The 22,341-nt window shown below is 37.7% G+C and overlaps 3 protein-coding genes across 5 annotated transcripts in view; 2 read left to right on the top strand and 1 right to left on the bottom strand.

Moving 5' to 3' along the window:
* Window positions 1–14,049, top strand: part of LOC108097743 — a 43,281-nt gene extending 29,232 nt beyond the window's left edge. Inside the window, exons 2-3 of the mRNA XM_017200251.2 lie at window positions 10,708–11,208; window positions 13,159–14,049. Of these exons, the coding sequence (XP_017055740.1) occupies window positions 10,736–11,208; window positions 13,159–13,342 (657 nt within the window). The 5' untranslated portion in view covers window positions 10,708–10,735 and the 3' untranslated portion in view covers window positions 13,343–14,049. The remainder of the gene's footprint in view (window positions 1–10,707; window positions 11,209–13,158) is intronic.
* On the bottom strand, window positions 8,356–9,078 carry LOC108097744. Its single transcript, XM_017200252.1, has 2 exons — window positions 8,971–9,078; window positions 8,356–8,900 (listed from the first exon to the last, which is right to left on the bottom strand). Exons 1-2 carry the CDS (start codon window positions 9,034–9,036, stop codon window positions 8,412–8,414), a joined length of 555 nt encoding a protein of 184 aa, XP_017055741.1. The 5' UTR covers window positions 9,037–9,078; the 3' UTR covers window positions 8,356–8,411.
* A 6,936-nt stretch (window positions 14,050–20,985) lies between the features above and the next one.
* Window positions 20,986–22,341, top strand: part of LOC108097421 (low-density lipoprotein receptor-related protein 2) — a 148,498-nt gene continuing 147,142 nt past the window's right edge. For 2 of the 3 annotated variants that reach the window (XM_017199685.2, XM_017199686.2), the window contains exon 1: window positions 20,986–21,269. The gene's annotated coding sequence lies outside the window, so the exon portion shown is untranslated. Of the gene's footprint in view, window positions 21,279–22,341 lie in introns of all 3 variants that reach the window. The other variant, XM_017199687.2, reaches the window with a different exon arrangement.

Below are 22,341 nucleotides of genomic sequence, written 5' to 3'. Positions count from 1 at the left end.
TTCTTCCTCTGCGTTTTTCTTTCGCTCCCCTGGATTTTTTCACCCCATTCCATTTTATCATTTTCTCTTTTTTTTTTTATTGTTGTCTTAGAAAAAGTTTGCCAATTGTTTTGCCACTCGATTTGCATATGAAAATTGCCACAGAAAAAATGCTCTCCACAAAAGTTTTCGGAGCTATTTATTTCGATTTGATTCCGATTTCATTTCTGATCCGTGCAGAAATTAATTAGCAAGCATTATACAATTTTTGTGTATTTTCCATTTGGCATTATTCGGTTTTCCAAGCAATTAGCACGTGCTGTTCGCCTTTGAAGTGCCGGGAAAACTTTCTCCTGTCGTTTTCCGCATGGCCACCGGAATTTCCCTCTGTATTTTGCGGGCATGTGTGTGGGTATCCCTTTCTCTTCCCGCTTTTCCCCCTGCCATTTGCCCATAATGTGCTTATCTAATTTATGGCTTCATAAAGCGGCAATTATCGAATTTTGGCGCAAAGGTGCTACGCTGAAAAGCAGGATTCTGTGGCAGCGGGAAATTTAATATGCCGCAAAAACAATAGAAGCCACAACTACCTACAAATTCTTCGGAGCATCGGAGCATTGGAGCTTTCGGAATACAACACGAAAAAATAAAAAAAAGGAAAGCTTTAAAAGTCAAGAACTCTCGTCAGTTTCCTACACCGTTAGTCACCCCGACTCCTCGAACATTTTTTTTTTATACCTACCAAAAAACGGTAAGCAAAGTCTTGGGGCTTCTCTCACTCTCACTTTCTCTTTCTGTCTCTGTCTCGCTCTAACCTTTGTGGCTTTAAGACAAATGACAAAAAATTGCCTTGGTTAATACATACACGTTTAAATACACATACACTCGCATGACAACCTGGTAGGCAACGTAAATTTCTGATACCCTCTTTGGGGGTAGTATGTTTACTTTAAAGATTGGGCATAAAACAGTGTAAAGTAAATGAATGTTTTCAAATTAGATGTTTATTACTTTAAATTAGTACTTTACCTTAAGTTTCTTATTTGAAAATTAATTTTAAATTAAGGAACAAATTGTGTTTTTTTATTATTTTTACCTCAATAATAATAGGTTATTTGTTGTTACATTAAATTTATATTTTTACTCGAATTATCCTTTTATGTAAAACTTTGTAATATATTCAAGTCTCAGAACTTTTTTTAAGTTAAATATCATTCCTTAAAAACAAGTCAGAGGAGTTCAACCTTCGGCTTTTGTCGAGTTCTGCCGTTTTCCGTTTTTTTTGTTGGGATTTTTAGCGGACGAGGACGAACCAGAAACAGAAACAGCGTCAGCAACAACAACAGCAACTGAAAGAGCCAAGAGCTGGGGATGTCCTCGCTCCTTGTCCTCGTCATGGCTTGTCCTCCAAAAAAGTTGGGCGCTCGCAATATTTATTAAGCTTTTATTCAAGCCATCAGGCATTAGGGATAACGATGTGTCGTTGCAGCAGCGCCAGCAACAGCTTCTGGGAAAATCTTTGCCAAAAACCCAAGCCCAAACCCAACCCAACCCAACCCCCTCACCTTCATACAATCCACCCCCGCACCGCCCGTGGATTTTCCATGGCCCACAAGGAGGAGCCTCAAAGGCTTAGGCCTTGTTGGCGGAAAAGGGATGTAAGCCTACGAGGATGGTGGCCAACTCCACCCACTCCGCCCACTTCTTTCCCCCTCTTCATTCGGCGAGTCATGAAAATGTAGTCGACTTATTTGGGTCCCGAGACCAATTGGCCATTAAGTATACGCCGTGTTGGCCGTTGATGTTTTTGAATGAAATGCACAGAACGTAATGGGCTCGAAATGGTCTGCCCAGCTGCCGGGTTTTCCTAGCATAACACTCTATATTTAAATGTAATGTCGGTGTTCAAATCGGCGTTATGCTTATTGGGACTTAGTAAAGATTTATTCAGCCGAAGTTGATTCCTAAATAAATATTTTGTTATTTAGAAAATCCATTTGTTAAAAATATTATCTCTACACATTATTTGTATACTTGTTAATTCGTTTTGGTCAAAAAGCTGAAAGCGATAGAGGAGCATTCACTTTTAAGAGGTTGAATTTCACTCTCCATTTGCCTGCAGACATTTTCATTTAAATATATATATAAAATATATATATGTATTTCGCAGCCGAAAACTAAAAATCCATTAAAATGCACTTGAGAGCGCCACAGGATGCAGGCGGAAAATCTGGAAAAAGGACGACGGGAAGTGGATGGAAATCAGAGAATTCAATTTGAGCAATTTCCTGTTTTTCAAAAGGTGCTTGTCGGGTGTCGGCCAAAATTAAAATGTGCTAAGCAGCAGGCCAAAAACGAAAAAAAAAATGTGGAAAATGAAAATAAAAAAGTGAAAACGATGGAAATGGAATTGGGAGGCTCTCGAAAGTCACTCGGAATAAAAGGAGACCCGGGAAAACACTTTTCCACCTCCCAGCCGGCTATTCTTTTCCCTTCTCCGTGACGCACTTCAATTGAATTTCTCAATTCAAACTGAAATTAATATTCACTTCGAGCATATCAATATACACGACTAAATATACGAGTATATATGTATATACTATACATCCTGAATTGGGATTAGTCTCCCGCGGGCGACACATCGGTGAAAAAAAATCAATAACGTGATGAAAACACGGGGCTGAATTTATTTTGATGAGCCGGAATTAATGGAAAATTCAAATAAAGCACAACTTTATCGATTTGTGGCCGAAAGAGAAAAAGAATTTGCAACGGGTGAATTAAGATAAACAAAATAGGATTTATATGATGGCCATAAAAGGGAGATGCCCGACATTTACGACAACCATTTGATTTACTCAAATGAGGACAATGTCAAAGCCAAATTGTAAATTGACAATGGGGCCATAAAAAGGGCAAACTCCGAAGCTCAGTGAAATGTAAATGGAAATGGAAACGAGAAGCGTAACGCATGACTTAAAAGGAACCTTCTCATCCAATAAGTGCAATCATCATCAAATAATAATTTGTATTATAATGAGTAGCGCCCAAATGAAGCTCAACTAGATGAAAAGATGACGTGGCTTGAATTTCATACGTTGATACACCTAAATTATACAAAAATAGGTACCTACATAATTGAATTATTATTGCTGGTAGAAATATTATTAATTTCCCAAATCAACGACAGAAAAAGCCAATTAAATTTCCATTTGCCAGTAATTGAAATTGATGTGAAATAGTTTTGGGGGAAAATTAAACAAAGAAACTCTGGACTTGTCTCTGCAGTTTCCCAATTTTGCCAACCAACTGCAGAAATTGAGAAACAAGCGCGAGATAAACGAAAAACTTTCGCCACTCAAAAACTTGTTTTTGTCCACGTCGTCGACTGTCAGGACTCATTGTAAAGCCTCGAGAGTCCCGGGCTCAGAACTCATTACAAGAGTCCTGCGGAGGCATAAACTTTCCGACTAATCCCTGATTAAGTACTCAGTCCCGGCGACTTCGACATTCGGTTGGCTGCGGTTCAATCATGCTGCCCATAAGCTGATGTTTTTCCTCTCACCGGAAGTGGAAGTGGTCGGTATCCCATTTTGACCCTTTTAAAGTCCTGCACTTCCGGCCAAAGCCAAAAGGTCGTCCTTTTGACGCTGCAAAACACTCGCCTGCTGATGGGCATTAAATCGATGTCAGAAATGCTGAGCGATTCAATTTTCCCACAAATTACAAATAATAATAGAACGACTTTATACCCTACCTAAAAAAAATGTGGGAACTTAAAGTTATAAATAAATCAAGAAGAAATTAATACTCTAAATATTAAGAAAAAGGAATTTAAATTTATAAATAAGTATAAATACATTTTTCCGTTAAACAAAATGTAGTTTTTATAGTGGATCAATAAGGCAATATTGATTTAAGCCGCATGAATATAAACCGTATTTTATATCTTTTAGCATTTCTAAGCTTGGTATATTTGATATTATTTACCAGATATCAACAACCTTTCTTGATTTATTTACCACCCACTCAAGTTCATATTTGGAAAACATTTGACATTTTGTTGCCTGTTGCCGCCTGCAATTGAAATCAATAAATGTCGGCCCGGGCACATTTTCTCCTCATTCGCACCCGAGGAAAAGCGGGAATCGGTGGTGGAAAAGTATGATGAAAATGCTTAAGATGTTGGCTGGAAATTTTCATTCCGCATTTATGATTTCTACACTCTTTGGGAGTCATTTGCAGCGCCATCACGTGCCGACAATCACGCAAAATCATTGCGCCGTCATTTATTAGCAGGACAAAGGGCGGAAAATGGAAAAAGCGTCTTATGGAGTTGCCACTTCCGCTTTTCGTTGACGCAGGTCCAATGTCACTGCCATGGAATTCCCACATTCCCACCCATATCGCCTTGGAAATTGTTTTGGGCCTGCGTTAGATGAAGATATGAAATTTGAAGGGCTCAATTTATCATTGCCAACGAAGGGAAGCACTTGCCAAAAGCAAAACATTATTGAATTAAAGGTGTATTTATTTCAGTTAGAGAATACGCTTTAAGTTCTTTTGAACTCTCTAAGATACAAACAATAAAATAAGCCTGAGTTTGTAGATCTAATATTAATGATTTTGTTTAAGTGCTTAAACAATATACTATTTTGAAAATTTTAATGAAGATTACAGCTGAAATTTGTGACCTTTTCGGGGAAAATTCCAGCTCAACAAGTCAATCATTCTAAATTGAAAATAAATTAATGGCACCTGTTTCGGGTTTGCCGACCGCTGAGCCATTGACCGTTGATCTCAAGACTTGTCATTCAATTTAGATTTACTGCCGGCGAGAAAAATTCATAGCCTTGTTTATATTGCTAGTAGCCAAACATTTCTCTTGTTGACATTCTTGGTCATTTATTTACTTTCGGGAGCAGAGACTCTCGCCTATCTATCTTAATCAATTCAACAGTGCCCATTTGTCGTCGTAATTCGTTGGAAATATATTTATGGATAAGATTTAGCATCAACGGCTTCTGTTTCAATTGCGACTTCTGTTGTTAAGATATCTATATACTTATTATATATAAAAGTTATGGGCTTAGCAAGCCAAAACATCGACTTAAATTTTTCAATAACAAATTTAGATAAAAATTAGAAAATTTATAGGCTATGTAATTGTTTTATAATTTATATTTTAGAGCTAGTCAGCTTTCCTTTGTCACTTTTGAAGTAATTCAAGTGGTTTTTCATGAAAATCGTAAATATTTGTCGGAGTAATTATTTTTTCCATTTGTTCGCTCGCTGGACCGTTGAAAATCCGCTTAAATGCAATAAAAATAAATTTAAATTGAATACGCTTTTTGTGGACAGACTTAAACAGGCTTCTATGTAAACATAGGCAAAACTTGGGGGTTGGTACACTGAAAACTTTGTAGTGATATCTTAAATATACCATACATAAATATAAGCTAAATAAAAATGAAGATATATATTTAGATGTGTCAAACTTGAACCGCAATAGTCTCTACATTATAATTGCGCTGCAATTTGTTTGTGAAATATTTGTGTCAGGTTTTCGCTGAGTGTGAAAAGTTAAGGCACGACTCCATCGCCTGGGGATTGGGGTCTGATTTGGGTGTTTCGTGTCTGATTGACCGTATCGCCTATCTCTTTTTGGGTCCACGGGGTGTCGCATTTAAGGGTCGCGCTTAAGGTTCCGTTCAGTTCACTTTGGCTCTGTTCTAATTAAACCATTTTGAAGTTGATTGCGTTTCAGTGCGGGGCTTCTGGCTGCCGCATTTCACCGATAAATCAAATTTAAATATCTGAGTGCTACTCAAATTGACTGCCCACTTTCCCCCAACACGTAAATAAAACCAAAACCCCGAATCGAACACACGCCGAATAAAAATGTGGATGGTCTCGCGGGGAATCCGAATTGGAATTGAGCGCCGTTTTTTGTGTTCGCTGTGTATTTTTAATGTTATTTAAATACACAATAAATCCGATATTTAAATTCATTTCCAGTGGCGCTGAGGGAAAAAGATGCTTAAAGTGATTCAAGAGAAATCTATTTGGTATTTTTTTCAAACCAAAAAAAAATTTCAGGAAATAGTATATTTTAAAGTTTTTTTCCATGTTACCCACAAGTGCAATTCAATTTTTGTTAATATTTATTTCTGTTGGTAAACAGAGGAAATAATTACTTGAGGCTTAACTTTGATTGCGATTTATCAATTACTTCACTCATTCCTTTAATTAGTGATTTTCCAGAGCAGCTTTGCCCCACACTCTCCTAATCGCATTAAAGTTCCTGAACAATCAACCCTCAAAACCGATTCGTGACCTTGTTGCCTTGGATCAATTCGATGGGTGGGTGTATATCATAATTGAGCCACTCGATTGCCCTGCCTTCCGTTCCATTGTAGTTCCTGTAGTCAGCAGAACTTTTCCCTCCCCCTTCGGTTTTCCTCTTCTGAGTTTTTCCCGGACTTTCATCGGTCCCTTGTGGGTCTATCTGTCAGCTCACACGATGAGTACTTAGCAGGGAAAAAAGCGATTTGAATTTTTGGCATCCGCAGCCTTAACCCCTCTAACAACCTCTATATATATCCGTCTCTTTCCGCGAAAGAGATGGCATCAGTTAGAGGGAAAGGGAGAGATAGAAAGAGAGAGAGAGAGAGGAAAAGAGGAGGCACTGACGAGATGCCTGTCAATTTTCATTTTCATCGCGAGCACGCCAAAAGGGAAATTTAAATGAGGCAATCTTTTTTTCGTGTGTGTATGTGTGTGTATTCGCCGGCAATTCCTTTTGTTGTTTACCAGGCTTAAAGGCATACGTGTGTGTGTGTGTGTGTGTTAGCTCTTTTGCTAATTACATGCTGCTCAGCAGGAAGAGTGATTTTGGCAAAGGGGAATGGGATTTGGCCCAAAGGTTATGGCCGAGTTCGATCCGAAATCGAATCAAATCGCTGCAAATCGTCGTCTCTCGCTATTAATAGACGCTCATTATTGGCATTTTTGGCATTGGCCAAAGTCAAGCTCACACGTGTGAGGGTGTTTTTCTATTTTCCTTTATTTGTTTTTTTTTTTTTTCTGGCAATTGGCAGCTCTTTGGCGCCAGTAAAGTCAGCCAAATCTCAGCAATAAAGATGGCGTGGCTGGAAAAATCTCGAAAGAGAAAAATAGTTTACCATTCAAGATTCTCTAAGAGTGGAAATAAATGAAAAAAAAATGAATTTTACAAAGTTGTTTTATTTTAATATTTATTTGCTCTTTTTTTGATCTAATAAAACAGTAAACAATTATTTTCTATTGCTCCTTATATCCTTAATACAATATAACATAAAAATATTTTATTTAAACTTTTCAAATCGATTTATATCAAATTCGGTACTCTTTAGCTGTATAGCTTGATAAATTGGAAACGTTTTAAATAAATGACATTACCATGAATCCTGAGATAAGAGAGTCTGGCAATTTTTTAACTTGACTTAACTAACTTTCTGCCTTGGCAAGGATCTCATCTCTGGTCCTTGAGAATTAAGCCGCCGTTTTGTTGCTGACACACGAATGGAATTCTTTTCCCTTTTGCGATTCCGATGGGCCTAATGCTTAATAACAATTTCATTTACATTTTCGGCACATTTCACTTTGACTTTGGCCCATGCGGCGTATGCGCAATATCCCGAAACCCGAAAGGTATTCTCTTACTTATTTGTTTGTATTTATTTTTCTGCACAGCTATTGTTTTGCGACCTAGAAAGGGTTTACTTATACACTCGCTTATATATATTTTTTTTGATGATTTTTTCCCGCCGCTCCCAGGATTCAATTCAATTAATTGAGACATTTTCGTTGTGGCGAGCTTGTTTTGTATTTTTTCCGTGTTCGTTTTGTTTCATTTTTGGGCCTGGGATTTGGTCCGCCCACCGGGAACGCCCCAAAGGATATTCTCGCTTTGTCCTGAAGCCTCCGCAATTTCCGCTGTATTGCAGCGTAATTATAATGCACAAAGGCTAATTAAAGCGCAGGCGGGGGAAATAAAGGTGAACAATGTATTGGCTTTCGGGTTTTTGCGTTAAAAATACAAGGTAACAATACGCCTCTTTTTTCTTTTAATCCAGTGCGCTTTAATTACCAATTGGGGCTGTCAAGTGCGTTTTTGTGCCACAAAATTGCACGCTTTTAATGGGGCTTTTCCGGCAATTTCATCCTGTTCCTTAATCACAAACCACTTTTATAGGCCGTTTAATCTGGTATCCCGATTTTGCAACAACGACAAAAATATTCGAATTCATTAAAGAGACATTTTTTAAAAGGCCTTGTTAGACTTTGGGGTTATGTATATATATTATTGGAATAAAATAGACACCACTACCGACTTATGCTGCAAATGATTATTTGTTTTTTAATGGTATTAGTATTTTATATTTATTTTTCTAATACAAATCCTTTTGGGTAATTTCGACGACTACCTCAAGAACAAGTTCCACCAGTCCAAAGGTTTGGACATTGATCTTGTACAGGCTATCGGGAAGATAGTTGGGTAGTGCATCGGTGGTCAGTTCGCATTTTTCGAAATGATATTTCTGGGCAGCCAAATGCTCCAAAGTGTCATTAAACTGGGGAAAATTTGAGCATTTGGCAGCTGACGACATGATGATGTCCTTGTAGTAGGAGTTCATCACCTCGTAGAATCCCTGACGCGGTACGGAATATGGTTCGATCTTATAGGTGGTACCGCCATCGGTGCTCCGATAGATATTGACCTCCGTCTCCGTTTCCTTGGGAACGTCAATGTTTATGTCAAAAAAACCGGAAAACGCGTAATTTCCACGACTTAAAAGACCGATGCGAACTTCGCCATTGGCAATCGATTCATTCCTGCACGTTAATTTAGTCGATACTGGCATATAGTTCCACGATCTCTATTTATTTCACACAAAAAAAAGGAAGGTTTTATTTAAATTAATGGAAATTTTAAACTGCAATGCTAACTTTATTCAAGCCCGGATTTGCCGCAGCCAAAGCACAAGAAATAAAAATGATAACTGCGGATAGCATTTTTGGTTTGCAGGCAAGTTCTGTCTGCTCTAATTTGCACTTAATTAAGTTGCCATTTATATGCATTTTTCTGGTCAATTCTTATCTGTTAACCGATAGTGTTAACAAGTTTCCATTGTAATTTGTGTAGCAGTTGTTAAACCATTTCACTCATGTCGCTGGCTGCCTAATCAATCTGCAAATAATCGTTAATGTAACTGAACTTATATAAATTATAAACAAAAGTAAAAATTATAAAAGAGCTGCGTGTTTATTTTGTAATTTAAATACAATTAAACATAAGCCCTTTTTACATTGGTTGCAATTATAAAAACCGACTATTTTGAAACACTTTTAAATGTTAATTATTAACACATGTTTCTGACTAACTGAAATAAAATTTTGGTTTAATTAGGTGATGAAATTTGATAGCGTTTGCGAGCGCTAACAACAATGTTTGGCCACAATTCATAACAACTAGCCATAATGGCATCCATGAATATTTCAATAATCCAGTTGAGCTTTATGGAGCGGCAAATTGATTCAATGTTTATCTGACACTTTTCAATGTTTTCATTATTTTGCCTTCGTCTTTTCACCAAAGAATTTGCACAACGCCTTCGTGGACAATCCGGCAATCAAAGTAAACAAAAAAGTTGAAGCCGCAAAAATCAAGCTCAGCTGTTGGCAAAATTTTGCAGTTGATTTAAATTTTTGCTAACCGAATTTGATTGCTGAAAAGTTTCCGCCTGTGCACAGTGACCGCAAAATGTCAACAGCACTTCCCCCCATTTTGAGCTGCACTCAAACAAATATACTTTGACTGCGCTCTTGATATGTGGAAAATAATTAATTTTTTCCAATCTTGTGCAGCTTTTGCAGAGCACTTTGTAGAAATCAAAATGTAAGGATTTAATATTATATATTCATGAGTTGATTATAACAATACATATATTATATAAAGATTATTTCATTTTGTGTTATTTATATTTAAATGTGATTTTGCATTAAACGCTTTTTTTTTAGTTATTTTTATACCCTAATTTCAGTCAGTTCAGTAATTTAAATCGTTTTTATTATCTTAAAATAAACACCTTAATTATTTACTGTCTAATTCATGTACTCACTGCGAAAAAAACTTGGTGCACTGCATCCTGATGACCAGCTCCAAGTTACAAGTAGATGGTGTCACCAATTATTTTCTGCAACCAGTCAAATATACATCCAAAAACCTGCAATACAAATAAAATGAGTATTAATTAAATTATTACACTCCATTTAAAAAAAACCACGTCATCACTTAATTTAAAAAAAATAATCTGCTCTTTTTTTATGTTGTTTAGCCTTTTGCATTTTGTTCCACATATTTGATCGGCTCGCCGAAGCTAGCTTCCTGTCTTGTTTTATATATTAATTTGTTCTATTTGTTTTCTTTATTTTAATAAAATTATTGGTTTTATAAAAAAAATAAGTTCTAACTAAGATTAAATTGATATGGGCAACACTGCGTATGATTGATGTGGAAGCAGAATATCACTCATACGCAGTGTTGTTTTTAAAAACAGCTCTACAAACTTAAAAATAGAAGGTTTTTTATAACAAAAAAAAAGAAAAATAGCTTCCTACCAACAAAAATTGATATACATATTTGAATATTAAAATTGATAATAAAATTTGTCTTTTTTTTTGCAGATCCCAGGAAGAAAGTAAGGAAGCCAGGATGCGTCGCTCCTCGTTCACGCCCGTGTTCAACCTGAGCACCCAGGAGCCGCTGATCGTCGTCGAGGAGTCGCACACCGCCGAGGATGGCGACGAGCTGGAGGGAGCGGCCGGCGGCTGTGATCCGACCGCCGGCGGCACCCGCCGCTCGAACAGCGACGACTCCGAGCCGGACTCGCCGGTGAATCCCTACCTGCTGTGCCCCTTCCCCGACATGCAGCAGCGTCGCAAGCACTCGCTGCCCTCGCTCCAAATCACCGAGGGCATCACCGCCAGCCAGGTTCGTCGCCTGTCGGAAGTGGGCGGCGAGACCGGCGGCTTGAGTCCCAAGGAGGTGGAGTTCCTCGCCACGCTCTCGCAGAAGGCCAATCCATCGGCCGGCGGACGACGCCATTCGGTGGTCACCATCTCGGCGGTGCCGCCAACGCTCTTCGGACGCAATCGCCGCGAGTCCATTTCCGGCGTCTCCTTCAGGTAAATTAGCCACTTGAATTCGAACGGTTTGAACGGTTTGAACGGTTTGCTTTTAGCCATTAGCCATTAGGTATTAGGTATTGCCCATTATGGAGTGGTCACTGGTCGGCGGAGGTGCGGTGGTTCCGCGCAGCAGGACACGCAACCGCAGGACCTTTGTTACCCACTAAAGAGAAAAATTTAACAAAAAAAAAAAATAAAATTAACTTAAACATATAAATTAGTTTAAAAATTGAGAAGAACATTTTTATAGTACATTCCTCGAAATTAATCAGTAAAAAGATTTTAGGTTTATTTAAAAATATGCGGAAGCTTAGCAACAGACCTTGTAAAATATTTTTAATCCATAAATTAGTCCCCCTAAAATTAAAATTTGTTATCAAAAGTAGGATTACCTTAAAAAGGAAATGTGGCATACAAACATTCACAAGATAAACAATACAAACAGATTGATTATTTTATATAGAACTCTTGTTAGAATCATCACAGATTAGTCCCTCATTTTTTCTCAGTGCACCTAGCCCTCGGACTGGACAGCTCTTGCCCTTTTCGTATCTACGACTCCATGTACCGGGCCTAATTGAATTGCGCCGCCGGCTGTTTCCAAGCTTTTGTGCTGTGACAGCAGAATTTTGATACCCTAATGGTTAAGGAGGCGGCGTCGCAAGTGGGCGTGGCCAGATCGAGAATGGGAATGGAATAGCATTGCCGGGGGCATAATGAGATTGTCATAAACTGCGAACGGTCATTGCCATATGATGAGGCCAACTAAATGAGTCGAGCAATCAATGCCAAGATGCAATAAAATCTCGGGGATGTCGAAAAGTTTGCTGCATACTTTTTTGGGCTTCTTCGGGTTCGATTTTATTTGCCAAAAAATGTTATGGTAGAAAATGTGTTCTTTAACAGCTTATCGCCGAAGATTTTGTAGGTTTAAATCTATCTTAAATTGTATAAAAAAAAAATAAATTCTAAATTATTATGCGTTTTATTGCTAGATCATTCTAATAAAATTCGATTTTTATAATAACTATTTAGAGCATTTTGTTTTCGACTTTCCTGCCCAAAATCATTTGCCATTCTGACCACATCCCCGTTGCTTTTGGCCCTGACTTTGTTCAAGTTCTGTGCGACCGTTGTGGCCATTTAAATTGCATCCCACCCAGCCTGGCTAACTTGCCCCTTCCCCGCCAGCTTTTTCCCCATGTCGCGTGTCCATTAAATGCCCAACGCACTTTACGAGTCCAAGTTGGCGGCTGGAGATGAGCGGCTCTGGGGATGGAACGGCCAAAAGAGGGTTGCGGGGGGCAAGAGGGGGCGAAAGGGGGCGGGGGCACACGGGCGTATAATTTATGCTAAAGTGATAACCGCAGACCCATCAACCACTTACTATCGGTGCACATGGATGTGCGGAATGTCCGGGCAGCAAAGAAAAAGCCTGAAACATTTTACTTTTTTATTTTTTGGCTAGGAGAGGTAAAGGTAAATTAAGAAGAGGCTTTAAGGCAAGAAGCTGTGCTAGTAAAATTCTGTAAATACTTTATTTAACTAAGATTAAGTTGATATGGGCAACACTGCGTATGATTGATGTGGAAGCAGAATATCACTCATACGCATGGTAGGTACATCACTCATTCGCAGTGTTGTTTTTAAAAACAGCTCTACAAACTACAAAATAAAAGTTTTTGTAACGAAAAAAAAAGAAATACTTTATTAAGAAAAGGAACAAAATAAAGAAAATAATTGTAAATAAATGTGTATAAGCTGATTTTAAAAACTGCATTCTTTTCTAGAAACAACATATTATTCATAAAAGTATTTTATTTTATTTTGAAGACAAATCTATTTTACTTTTCTATGAAGAAAGCAATGAATGAAGGTTCAAATAATATTTATTCCTTAGCTTACATGTTTTTATATATATTACAACTGACTTATTATTTTTTGCAGTGGCAGTCGCCGGGGCAGCGTGATCGCCGGACCGCCGCTGACCGACCACCGCGGCAGCGTGCACAACTTGCAGCTGGACATCATGGACGGGATCGTGCAGCAGCGGAAGACGCGCAGCGGCAGCGGCGTTTGGACAGCGCCCGTTCTGCAGGAGGCCGACAGCAATGTGCCCGTGCAGACATAAGCGGTTACAGGACACGCAGGACATCTGGGGGATGGACGGACGGGCGGGGAGATCAAAGGATAGATGGATGGTTGGATGGATGGACGGATGGACGGATGGACGGACGAGTGGATAAATGGATTGATGGCTGGGATCGAAGCGGAGCCGAGTGGAGCGGAATAGCTGGACGCTCGAACTGCAACTGGACTTTTATTAACATTTCGTGTTTACCACCCACCTCCCCTTTTGGCGCTCAGGCCCGATTTTCCGCCGGGAAATTGCTTTTCGCGGCTGCCGCATAAAGCAAACAAACAAACCGCACAAAAACAACAACCAACAAAAAAAAAAATCGCACAGAAAATGGCAAAGAATGGTGGGCGAAAGCAGCAAAGAAAAAAGAAACACAGAGCAAAAGAAAATATAAAACTTCGAAAATGAAAAACTGTAGTTAAACAAAGAGCGAGGCAGTTTAAGATGAAAAGAATTGGTAGCAAAAAAAACGAAATAAAAAAAAAAAAAAAAAAAGGGAAAAGCGTGGCCACAAAACGAAATGAAAACAATCGGTGAAAAGCAACAGAGAAAAACGCATCGCGAAAATTTTGATTGCCAGCAATTTCGGTTAACACCTGTGCAATCTGCCACGCCCACAAATGTCGCCAGTTCCGTTCGTCCCCCCTCCACTCCTCCACCCCCCGCACTCTCCACCCAAAAACAAAGAAAAAAAAAAAAACAGCCACAATTACGACTTAAAAATTGCCAACTCCCCTTTCGTACAAGGATAATTGCAAATAATATTTAATTGGAGTGTTCAAGAAGAAGACGAAAGACAAAGGATAACAAAGATAGCGCAACACTCGAAAACCCTTCCTCGAAATAAAGATAATTCCCGAATGGTCAAAAAAGGAACAATTACCCAAAGTAAGTTGCTATTTCAAAGGATCTTATTTTATTTTATTTTCGTTTTTAATTTATTATTGGTTTTTTATGTTTCAAACTGGGGAAGGACAAATTAAAGATTTTTAGTCAGACAGTGAAAAATAAATTTTCTGTTTTACTTTTCCCAACTTGTTTTAATTATCGCTAAATAATATTCGAAACCTTTTTTTAAGAGGATCTTTTAATTGGAGGTACATAAAATGCCAAAATATAGACCAAGTTTCCCTCCTTCCTTTTTTTTTTTGAGAGATTTCTTGCTGTATTTTTTTGCATTTTATTTTTGACATTTGTCAATGGGCTGTGTGCATTTTTAATAATCCCACTGCTGGCCAGCTGCACATAAAAAACACACAGCAGCACATACATAATGAAATGCAGCATTGCCACAAGGACACGTGATGGGTGGTTCGGTGGGTGGTTCGGTGGGTGGGGCTGTGTTGCTTCTGTTGGGTTGGAAATGGGGGCCAAGGCCGTGGCAAGGCCGACTGGCGAATCACCCTGAACCCAACTCCTTGCAACTGGCAGCCAGCCTCCTACGAGCAACGTTGCGTATGAGTAATATTCTGCAGCAACAATGCCAATGCCATGACCAAGGAGACCGGGCGTGTTTTTAATGGCTTGTCCACTGCACCACCACCACTGCCCATTGCCCATTAACCACCACCCACTGCCGTCCAATAAAGCTAATTTAATGCGGGTGGTGGTGGGTGTCCACTCTTAATTGAAACGCGTGTTAGTTTGCATTCTGTGGTGGCACTCAGTCGCCGCCCGGAAACTAATTATAGAAAATCAAAATGCAATTCCGATTGCCAACTGAACTGCGTTTAGCTGACTGCCGGCGGCCATTTGGTTTGGTTGGCAAAATGTGGGCAAACATCAGTTTGTCCTCGCTAAGCACGGTAATCGTGTAGAGCTAAATTAATGGCCTGAAATTATCAAGTGTCCTTTGGCAGAAGGAGCATAGATAATCTCTGACAGATGGCTGCAAATGTTACAGCGTTTAATTCCTGCTGGAAAGTTGCCTTCAAGATGTTTGATTCCATAAAGGTCATTTTAAAAGGGATTGTTTTAATAAATTAAAATAGATTTTAAATGTAAATTTTTAAATATATTTTTTTAATTTGATATTATAATTTATATACCTTATCTAATAATGAAATACATTTTTTTTTTATTTCCACAGGTTCCATCAGCAATCGATTTAACAACAAAATACAACTCTATCTACTCACTCTATAATAAAACAAGAAATTAAATCAATATATTGTATATTCAGGAATTGATAAATTAGTGAATAACTAGCAAAAACGAAAAGAAGAAAAACTCAAGAAAACCAAACAAGAAAGCGACTTAAAAATAACTATTTACTTAGGCCCTAGTCACTCCTCATTTTTTGGATGTTGTGTAGATTTGTGAACCACCGCATGGAAGAAACCACCAATGAAGATACTAAGATACAATCCCACAGACTATTTATCGATAGAGAGCAGAAACCAACTCAAATATTAAGTGGAGAACCTCAGGTGCTTTTTAAACTAGCTTGTTTTTTCTTTTCATTTATCATTCTAATCCGATTGATTCAATCAACAAGTGCAATCAAAATTGAAGAGAGTTGACAAATGTACCATGTATGTACCTAAAAAAAAGGAAAGCCCAACACTAAACTTTAAAGTGGAACGTATGAAAATGAAAATGAAAATAAAACCTTAGGCTAAGTGAAAACAATTTATCGCCGAGCAGTAACAGTAATAAAACTAAGTGGAAAGTCAACTATTTTTGAACTGGGCTTGCTGCTTGCCCAGCCCAGCAGGTCAGCCAGCCTTTAGTTCGATTAGCCAACCCCCAAGTCCGAAACCCCAATTAAAATAATAAAATAATATAACATAACGAAAAACTAAGAGAATTTGGAGATTTCTTCAATTTTGATTTCGGGAATTTTCGAGCAGCACAATATGTTTAATTTTTTTTTTACAATTATGTAGCAATGTATATGTTGCTTTACCTTTTTATTATTTAGTTACTTATTTATTAAATAGTCATTTACATACATTTTTTTTATAACTTATCCAAACTTAGGACTTAGTTGAACCTTCTTGTTATTGAAAACATAACATGTTCTAATAATTTTAGATCCTTAAACATTTTAATGGCAACAACCTGAAAAAATGCATCTTATTTGAATTAAAAGTTACCCGAAACTAAAAAAACAAAAAAATTCAAATTGAAGAGATCGACAAGCTCTCAAGTCGATGGAGTTTTCTTTTACATAAGTCTCGATGTTGTTATCGCTTATAGAATATACACTTAAGTATATCCTCATTAAAATAACATTTAGAATGTACATAACAAAATACTCGAATACTTAATTTGCTCTTTGTGTTCCTCTGTTCAAACCGGAAACGAGTTTGCGCCTTCTTAGCACTCCAGGAAAATTAATGAGAACCCCACGAGCACTAAAGAAAAAGGGGGAAAGCTCCCCCACGGAAAAACCCCTTTCCTCTATTTTGACCTGAGAAAATGTCGCTGGACGACGAAGGAAAAAAAAGAGACGTATGAAAAAAAAAAACATAAACTAGACAATTTTTTTATTTTTAAACATAGTCAAGGATTATCAACATGAGACGATGGAAAATTAGGCCGAGGCTGGCAAAATGATTATGAGTAACAAATGATGTAAAAGATATATTTATAGAAATGAACTATATGTATACATACTGACAGATCGATTATATGATTATATAGTAACTTATTGTCACAACGCAAGAGCAATCAATGTTTAACTTTATTAAATGTTACAAAGAGTTTTAAATATTAAAAATATACCTAATGAAAATATATACAGATATACCTATATATTGCAGATTATATTCTATACATATAATTTGTAGGTGAAGCTAAGATGAACAAAATACTAGACGTACTCGTAGTTCGCCATTATGTTTGCCAAAAGTCGGAACTTAATGTAAACGAAGTTGTGTCAGCCCATACAGGAACTAAAAATATATAATATATACTAAACTACGTGTTTATTTACTCGAGAATTTTCCAATGTCTCATTAAAAACCATTTGTAATCTATTGAATCCGTGAATAATTCAGCAGCTGTCCCAAAATGCCTGAAAATTGTTCGGGAAAAAAGCACAACTTGAATTTCATAAAAGCCAAAAGAAAAACATTTTCCAGGCTGGCACTCTTCATCATTTTTTTGTTATTAATTGTTTTTTTGTGTCTTAGAATTAATGTTATTAAATAAAAAATGTGTGTGTCGCTCTGTCTCTGTCTCTATTGTGTTTGAGATTACTCGTATCTTATAATGAATATTATTACTAAACTAAAGCAAATGAATAAAGAAACGTAAGAAAGCAGAAAACGGAGTAAAACGCAGAATGGAATCCGAAAGAAAAATTAAAATTACTAATTAAAACGATTACTTACAGTAGAATTAAGAATACAAAGATTAAATAAAGAAAACGATTTCCTTAAATTAACATTGGTGTACAATTTTTTCAAAAGTTTGTTGAGCTTTCAAAGCGAAAGCTGAGCTTTTATTGGCCATTTTACCCAAGTCACCGTTATATTATTTTCCCGAAGCTTTAAGCTTTAAACGGTAAGCTTTGAAATTGGTGAAAGTGTCGTATAAAGGATTGGTTTTGGCCAAAACCCAAAATTAGAGGTAACTACAGGCGGGCTAAGAGCTTTTGGCTGTAAGCAAGCTTTTATTTTAAACGGCTAAACAGTTGTTAAATATATAGACTTAACGTTAATAAGCCATTAACTAAGGGTTACGTGTAAAATGTGTTGTCGAAAGAACAAAATCAGTTAACTCACATGATTCGTGTTAACCTGTCAAACATTTCCAATTATTAACATGCACATGATCGCTCTCAATAATTGAACTTGCGTCATATCCGCTGCATCAAATTACATTTCCGGAACAACAGTTTAAGCCAATTTGAAGATGAACTACACGATAAAGATTCCTAAATCCGATAAAGGAGAGCAAATGTTGTGTAACTAATAATTAATGTATACTTCTAAAATGAATTTAAGAATCATGCAGTTTTGCATTTAAATTTCAGCTGCGAAAATCTTTGGCACTGGGCAATAAACAACAAATAAAATCGGTTGAAAATATTCTTTATAAAATATCACTAATTGCGCATATAATTTGTGTAAGCCGTGAAAGTCTCAGCCATTTATTAAGCAGACAAAACGAGCTAAACTGACGACCTTGGCGCGCCGCCACTCAAGAACATGCTCAACGGCTAATTCAACTTTGGATGGTTAATACTCGCATATTTATTTTGATCATTTTCGAACGGGTCACGCTTCTGCCAGTGACCCTGGCCTCAAAACGCCCGAGAATCTCTGGATAAATAAACAAGAACTGCACGCTTTGGCCTAAATGCATGAATAGTGCTTTTCGCTTTTTCTACGCTCTTGCCAATTGTTTTTCTTGGCCCTATCCCCTTGCACCCTCAACAATGTAAGATTAAGAGTGATGGTTTTTTTATGGCAATGGGAAAGGGATTTTACCTATTCCATAATACATTTTCTTTATAATCCGTAACGTTCGGTGATGTCTCTGAAAGCGATCTGGCTGGTCTGGAAATTCATTTCAGCGGTAGCTGTATTGCTATTCTTAAGTATATATATGTAGTTATGTATGTAGTTGGCCACCTGATAGGCGAAACAGCTTTGCAGTTCCGAAAGCCTCAAGTGTTCCGATTCTCCTTCTAAGAATGCGGAACGCCAGAAGCCGTGGAAAAGTTTTTTAGGAGCCGAAACAGCTGGTCATTTGTTGACTGATGAATTTTCCGCAGAGCGCGGCGGAAGTAGTTTGAAAACACTCCGAAAGTAAAAAGTATATTATCTTGAATTTAAAGTGATTTTAAACTCGATAATGATTTTGTGGCGGAACAGACTTTCGATTGAGGGAAACATTTGGTAAATACACTTTTAAACGACATTTGGTTGGCTATTTAAAATGTATTTACCAGGGACAAGTTAATTAAAACCATTGTAAATATAAAATAAAGGCGTTTCATCATTAAAAATGATTTGGTTTCTACAAAGTTGTCTAGCAATAAAACATGAATAGCAGGGTTTTCTTAATGAATGGAGTCATAAAAAGAAACTAATAAAAAAGTGACTAAACAAGTGAATTAGGAACTAAAGTTTATCTGATGAAGTTACAATCCTCTTGTATATTTATGATATTTTTAGGTTCGTCTATCTCCTTTTAAAAAAGTTATCCTGTTATTGAAAAGTAAACGTAATAGTATTAGCTATTATTTTGTTATATTATTAGTTAACCATTTTTTAAGTTGATAGGCAACCTGTTGAAGGGCAACCATTATCTGCAACTCGAGCCGCGTTCGCAGAGAACACGAGCTGCTATCAAACATGTTGCACGTGGCAAGTAGCGGGCAATTGTTTACTCAATACTCTAGACGCGACGCTGATTTCGCTTTCAGATCGAGAAAAAAAAAACACAAATTGGCCCCCTAAAAAATAAAGGTATCATTTGTCCGGCGACAAACGTCGGCCGACATATGTATACGTATTTGTATATGTATATACACAAAAACACTTGTGTGCAGCGCGACGCGGCGGCTTAAGTAGCTGCTCCAAATAATAAATTCAATTGTAATCAGAATCGTTTATGTAAATATTCAAATCGTCAATTTACCCGCGGAGCCCGGAGAATTGTCCTCCAATAATCCGTGAGGCGGGGAAAGTGGGAGGCGAAGCTAAGAAAGGGGCGGTGAGAGGGGGGTGGCATGGAGATGGCGGGGCAGATGCAGATAAGCATCCCATTAAGATAACAATAAACTCAACAAGTTGTTCTGAAAAACTGTCAATTGGAGCCACGCACTGTGGCAGCAACAATTGTGCGTATAAAAACACAACATGCAACGTGTTGCACGTTGGAGCTTGCCTGTTGAACTGTGCTTCATCAGAGGTGTAGATGGGTGCCACAAAAACCAGTTAATACCTTTTTTTTTGCTTATTTTTAAATTTAATTATATTTCGAAATTTTGTAAATTCACAGTGGTATGTTAAATAAAGGCAAACAAATTTATTTTATAATACGAGATCCATTTTCATAATTTATTTCATTCAATTTATATTTATTAATATGTAATATAAGAACATTGTCCAGTAGGTTTCTATACTGTTCTAAAGTAGGTTCAAATCCGAATCAAAAAATTCTAAACGGCTTTTATGTATTTTCTTTCAGATCTGACTAGAAGGACTTAAATCAAAAATCTTCCAGCTACGATTTGGTTAAATACATATTAGTTAAAAATATTATTTATTTTGTTTGATTAATTGGTATCTTTATTTAATATATAATAACAAATGACTTACACATGTGATATGTGTTTTTAAAGTAATTAAAGTAAAGTAATATGTAAGAAATGTGAAATAAATAATTAAGAACTCCCCCTTTATTTAAAATATAATAACAAATGACTTACACAATATTACATGTGTTTTTAAAGTAATTTAAAGTGTTATAAATATATGTAAGAAATGTGAAATAAATAGTTAAGAACTCCCCCTAGTGAGCCCCCCTTGAAGGCGGCGCCCCACTCTCGCTGGTGACGACAGCAACGCAACGTGTTCGAAGGTTCGACGGTTCGAGGGCATGGGGGTTCGAGCCGGCGGTTCGATGGCGGTTGGATGGCGCCCTGGATCGCATCCATCCGCCGGCCAGTCCGGCAGTCGCTCGCGCAGCGACGTCGTGAACGGTCAGCCAGCGCGGCTAGTAAGCAGCTCCAAATACAGTTTAAGCTACGGCCAAAGCTACGGCTACAGTGCAGTGGCAGTGAGACTGACTCAGACTCAGATCCGAACCGAATCGAAATCGAAGATACGTCCAGCGTGGGCAGCCAATAAAAAATATTTAAAAATAGGAAAAAGAACATAACAATACCGGAGCCAAAACTAAGAAAAAAAGGCTCCCCGAAAGTTCCAGTTGAGTGTTTTGAAGTTATTTTTTTCGAGTGAGTGCGGTAAATATTTCGATCTTTTTTTCCTGTGCCCACAAATAACACAAAATACATGATATAAACAACCAAATCAGTGAAAATCTCAATCGCTAAATATCGAATGTGAAATATGGAAAACACGAATCGTAGAAACAGAAACGCAGGGGCAGACAGAAAGAAAGCAGCGCATTTATTATTTTACTTAACGATTTTTCTTCTTGCAATTTTTATTTTGCACACTTTGTGTGTTGGGTCAGTTTGGCGGCTTTCGCCACTTTACGAGCAACTTCCTTTTTTGGCCGGAGAAAAACCAGTCTGGCCAAGAGACCTCTCTGGCCAGAAAGACATCGCGACGTCGGCAAGGTCCAAACCATTGCAAATGTAAACAAAACAGCAGCAAACCGTATTTGTTTATGACTGGGCTAGCCAGGATAAGACCCCGAAAAAGCCCAAAAGAATTTTGAGACCCGCAAATGATTTGCTACGACTTCCCCGGCAGACATTCTCAAGTGAGACTACTCGACGAAACCAACCGCCCCGAATCGCCCCGCCCCGAACCGCCAGAAAGTCCCCCGAAAGGCCCGGTGAAAGTTTCCCAGTCGCAACTTAGAACTCTCTTCATTTTCGGGTTTCTTTATTTTTTGCTTGATAAATGAGTCGCTGGCATGGCCCCCGGGGCGGTAAATCATCTCTGCTTGTGGCACTGACAATTTCACAAATTTATATATTTGCCACAACACCGAAACACTCACAGTCGAAAGTTTTCCACTTCAAAAGCAAATTTGACTAGCTGCAAAAGTGCATGGCTTTCAATGTGAAAAATTGGCCAGAGTTATAGGGGGACAACAAAAAAAAAAACGATAACAATTGCGGAAATCGGAAATCCCAGTGTGATAATTCAAATCCGTATATCCGAAAATATTCCAGAAGAGAGTATTACCGTTTCCGAAAAGCATTGATTACTTGTTCAATTAAATGGAAAACTCTCAGTATCAACCGAACCCCCATTAAAAATTGTTGAAATAGAAAATATTTTACCCAACAATATTGATATAAAATTGGATCCCCGTTGAGAGTTCAGTTTTTC

The sequence above is a fragment of the Drosophila ficusphila genome, unplaced genomic scaffold (assembly GCF_018152265.1).
Source record: "Drosophila ficusphila isolate 14025-0441.05 unplaced genomic scaffold, ASM1815226v1 contig_197, whole genome shotgun sequence".
In the NCBI taxonomy this organism is placed as follows: Eukaryota; Metazoa; Arthropoda; class Insecta; order Diptera; family Drosophilidae; genus Drosophila; species Drosophila ficusphila.
Note: the sequence above shows the minus strand (reverse complement) of the source record. Positions and strands in the feature narration are given on the sequence as shown.